The sequence below is a fragment of the Rhinoderma darwinii genome, chromosome 1 (assembly GCF_050947455.1).
Source record: "Rhinoderma darwinii isolate aRhiDar2 chromosome 1, aRhiDar2.hap1, whole genome shotgun sequence".
In the NCBI taxonomy this organism is placed as follows: Eukaryota; Metazoa; Chordata; class Amphibia; order Anura; family Rhinodermatidae; genus Rhinoderma; species Rhinoderma darwinii.
The window spans coordinates 330,159,627-330,163,948 of NC_134687.1; the positions used below are offsets into that span (position 1 = coordinate 330,159,627).

The following is a 4,322-nucleotide window of genomic DNA, read 5'->3' on the forward strand; positions in this document are numbered from 1 at the left end:
TGTTATAATTTAATAAATAATGTATTTAACATTTATTTGCATTGTGTGTGTGTGTATTTTTTACTGTTAGGGCCTGTTCACATTAGCGTTGCCTTTCCGTTCTGGGGTTCCGTCGGAGGTTTACGTCTGGTGAAGGCATGATATCAATGGTGACGGAAACATTGCAAATGGTTTCCCTTCGTCACCATTCTGGCATGCTGCCGGTTTAACGACAGAATCAATAGCGCAGTCGACTGGTGAATGGTGACGAATGGAAAATATTAGCACTCACACGGAAAGCCAATGCTGATGTGAACAGGACCTTAATTTTATTGGACTTAAGTCAGGGCTTGTTCACATCAGTGTTGGATTTCCGTTCAGGGGTTCCGTTGGAGGTTTCCGTCGGGTGAACCCCTCAACCTAAAGTCAAACTGAAACCTTAGCGCTATTGATTCTGTGAAAAAACAGAAACCGGACGTAACGGTGACAAACGGAAACCATTAGCAATGCTTCCGTCACCATTTATATCAATGGAAGAGGTTCCCCGTTGACTTTCCATTGAGGGGTTCCACGACAGAAACCTCCGATGGAACCCCTGAATGCAAAGCCAACGCTGATGTCAACAGACCCTCGGGCTTTGTTCACATCTGCGCCAGGTGTCCGTTGCGACGCACTATGTCGAAACAGATCCGTGACTGACACAAACGGAAAATACAGTTTTCCGTTTCCATCACCATTGGTGTCAATTCCTGCTGCAGAAAGTGGACTGAATTTGAATGTTGTTTTAGCAGTGGAAAGTCTGTTACTTTCACCAAAATTGCTCAAGAAAATACGTTACGTGTGGACAAGACCTTACACATTCTAAGTAGAAAAAAAAGCCTACACAACTTTTGCAACTTTAAAAATTTATTAAAGACATACAATGTCTTTCAAAACAAAATTTCAATTTTAACATAAATCCATTAGCGGAAATCTGATAACAGGATTGTGGATCAAACAAGTTGGATGGGACCCACGAGGAGAAACATCAGTCCTGGAATGGCTGCTGTTCACTGAGGCATGCAAATTGCCGAGGCACGGCACCTTCGGGACTCATGAAGTAGTCCGCAAAGGCATCTCTCACCTGTACAGCACGGTTGGATGCACGGCCAAAAAAACAACTGGCAGGAAGGTCACTAAAAGCTGCCTGTTGATCCACACCCATGTCCAAACTGTCATAGTCGCGAACATAGTTGTGGAGCACACAGGCAGCTTTAATGACCATGTCAACTGTGCCTGGATCCAACTGCATTGCACAGGTGAAGACCCTCCACTTACTACTCATGATCCCGAAGGTGCACTCCACGAAGCGTCGTGCCCGGCTCAGCCTCATATTGAAGACTCTCTTCCGGGCATCCAGTGCCCTCCGTGGGTATGGGCGCAGCAGGTTGGTCATCAGCGGAAAAGCCTCATCCGCCACCATGACGAAAGGGAATGGATGCGTGGTACCTGGAAGAGGTCTTGGAGGGGGCAGAGTCACCTGATCTACCAGCACTCGCTGGCCGAATGTCGATGTCAGTAGCGCCCGGGAGTCCCCAGTACTGCCATAAGCGCCGACTTCGATAGCAACAAACTTGTACGAGGCATCAGCCACCGCCATCAGGACCATAGAAAAGTACTTCTTGTAATTGAAGTAATGTGATCCTGATTGCGGTGGCTGCTGCACACGTATGTGCTTCCCGTCGACGGCGCCTATGCAGTTTGGGAAATTGGCCACAGACTGAAAGCCTGCTGCTGCCTGCAACCAAGTCTCCTGGGTCGGACTGGGCATCGAAATGGGCTGTAAGTGCTGCCAGATCACGTGGCATGTACTCATCACAATTCCAGAGATGGTAGATTTACCAACCCGGAATTGGAGGTGCAGAGATGCGTAACTCTCCCCAGTTGCCAAAAATCTGAAAGAGATAGAGAAAAAAAAAAATTAGTACAAGGAGCTATACATGACTATCTTCACCACATGCCTATCTTGACCATAACCAGTAATATTTTTCATATAGTTTTAGTACATGGTCAAGAAGGCAAAACACACACAAAAGACATGTAAAATAAACTCACCGCAACGTGATTAGCAGCCTCTCCGTAGGACTGATAGCTCTCCTCATGTTGGTATCCTCACGGATCAGATGGTTTGCCAGGATCACATCTAGCTGATCAAAGGCGCTGACAGACATTCGACAGAAATCGGAAAACTTGTCAGGATAGCTGTAAAGAAACATCAAAATGGATTAGTTATCCATTATCCATTGTGTATTATTAATTACATTTTTGATTTTCATTCGCCGCCATCAAAGAACCATAAGCCCCCCTGTACATAGTGTCAGAAGCCATTTGTACATAGCGCCCCCCATATAAAACAAAAAAACATTATACTCACCTAGGCAATGAGATGAGCTGATCCACAACCTCAACGGGATCCTTGCATAGACCGGCGTGATGCAGCGACGTCATCATGCCAGCCTGCGCAGGGATACTGTCTGTGTACATGATAAAAAATGCATTACAAACATGGCCACCAGCCTATGGCAGAGTAAGGAGATTCCTCCCTGCTATGCCATACTGTTCAATAGGATCTGCGTCCAAGCACACAGATACTATTCAATGTAGCATGGCACAGCCATATCATCTGCTAGCGGCATCTCCAGGCATGGGGGGGGGGGCTGTGTTGGTGGCCGGCACAGGCACCCTGATGTTGTGTGCCCCATAGCAGGTGGTATGGTTTCTACAGCGGTAGTGACACCCCTACCAACGGCGTGGATGCCAAAAATTATGCCATTTAGTGGTTAAATACACAGGGTCATACTTCTCTGTATTCACTTTTTTATACAGTTGCAATAAGAAAAAAACAACAACTCACCATCGCAGTTCGGCATACAGCTGTCCAATGTGTCCCCTCTGTGGCCGCAGTTCGTTAATGGGGTGCACCCAGTAACGGCGATGGCGTTTTCTCCGTTGTTCTTCCACCTGTGAAAAAAAAAAGTATTGAACAGAAATGAATGCTTTGTCTACATTGGGGTAATGGAGGGTAGAAAAACGGTGTGTCAAAACTTACCTCTCGCCACCTGCGCCGACGAACAACATTAACAAGCACCTTCATGAGGAGGCACATCTGACGCCTCCTCACCTTTATTCTGGGCAATACTGCGACCCCACTGCTGCCCTGCTCTTGATTTAGCTCCATGTCCAGCAGATTTCTCAAGAAAATGGCATGTAGCAGGAGGATGGGTGGAGTTTTCATAGGAAGTACAACCCCCAGAAGGATGTCATGCATGTGAAAACCTCGGCAAAAACAGCCTGAAAAACCGCCTGGAAAACCGCCTCAAAAACCACGTCAAAAACCACGTCAAAAACCACATCAAACTTGAAAACCTCCAGGGTCAGTTTTTACAGGAGGAATTTTCCTCCTGCAAAAAACGCTGTGTGAACAGGGCCTTAGGGTATGTTCACACGCTTAACAAAAAGCGTCTGAAAAATAAGGAGCTGATTTCAGAGAAAACAGCCTCTGATTTTCAGGCGTTTTTGAAGCTGAGAATGAAATTTGGAGCTTCTTTTGAGGCTTCTTTTCAGATGTTTTTTGAGGCGTTTTTTGAGGCGTTTTTCATAGTGTTCAATGGAAAATCAGCTCCAAAAATCGCCTCAAGAAGTGACATGCTACTTCTTTTTATGGAGCATATTTTTACGCTCCGTTTTTTGACAGCGAAGCGTAAAATAAAGGCTCGTGGGAACAGAACATCGTAATTCCCATTGAAAGCAATGGGCAGATGTTTGTAGGCGTATTAGGGGCGTTTTTTCAGGCGTAATTTGAGGCGTAAAACGCCTCCATTACGTCTGAAAAGAGGTTGTGTGAACATACCCTAACTGGGGCTGCTGTGCAGTGGAAAAACAAGGTGTAAAAGAAAAAAATGTCCCACAAAGGTCTTTTCTGACTTTTGAGGGACAGACGATAATAATAAAAAAATAAAAGTAAAATGAAGTGCATATAAATTAAATAATAACTACACATAAAATACCCACCCAAAAAAATGTTCCACACGCTAAACATTGTCATAACGCTAGCCCTGAGCCAATTACCCTAAAATAGACATGTAATATATCAAAATTCATGGTAAACAATGACGATCACAATTAAAAGGTCAATTTTAGGGTAAAACTATGTTGTTATCAGAAATTTTTTTTGCTGAAATGTAAAAAAAGCATATTTTTTTTACTATCATTTTCAAACTATAGGCCTGAAATTCTAAAATAGCAAAAAGGATGCATCTAAAAATTATAAATAAAAAACCTGCATTGTCTACGAAAAAAACATA

The 4,322-nt window shown here is 44.2% G+C and overlaps 1 protein-coding gene across 1 annotated transcript; it reads right to left on the bottom strand.

Moving 5' to 3' along the window:
* Positions 1–831: 831 nt before the first annotated feature.
* Positions 832–3,314, bottom strand: LOC142749788 (uncharacterized). Its single transcript, XM_075858284.1, has 6 exons — positions 3,068–3,314; positions 2,873–2,979; positions 2,074–2,220; positions 1,499–1,913; positions 1,103–1,264; positions 832–840 (listed from the first exon to the last, which is right to left on the bottom strand). The coding sequence occupies exons 1-6, from the start codon at positions 3,284–3,286 to the stop codon at positions 832–834; spliced, it is 1,059 nt and encodes a 352-aa protein (XP_075714399.1). The 5' UTR covers positions 3,287–3,314.
* Positions 3,315–4,322: the final 1,008 nt, after the last annotated feature.

Excerpts from the sequence above, each read along its gene's own strand:
- LOC142749788 (XM_075858284.1), bottom strand. The coding sequence starts at position 3,286 with ATGCATGACATCCTTCTGGGGGTTGTACTTCCTATGAAAACTCCACCC. Across the intron at positions 2,980-3,067 it reads GTCGGCGCAGGTGGCGAGAG|GTGGAAGAACAACGGAGAAA; the intron begins GTAAGTTTTGAC and ends TTTTTTTCACAG. Across the intron at positions 1,914-2,073 it reads AGGCTGCTAATCACGTTGCG|ATTTTTGGCAACTGGGGAGA; the intron begins GTGAGTTTATTT and ends TATCTCTTTCAG.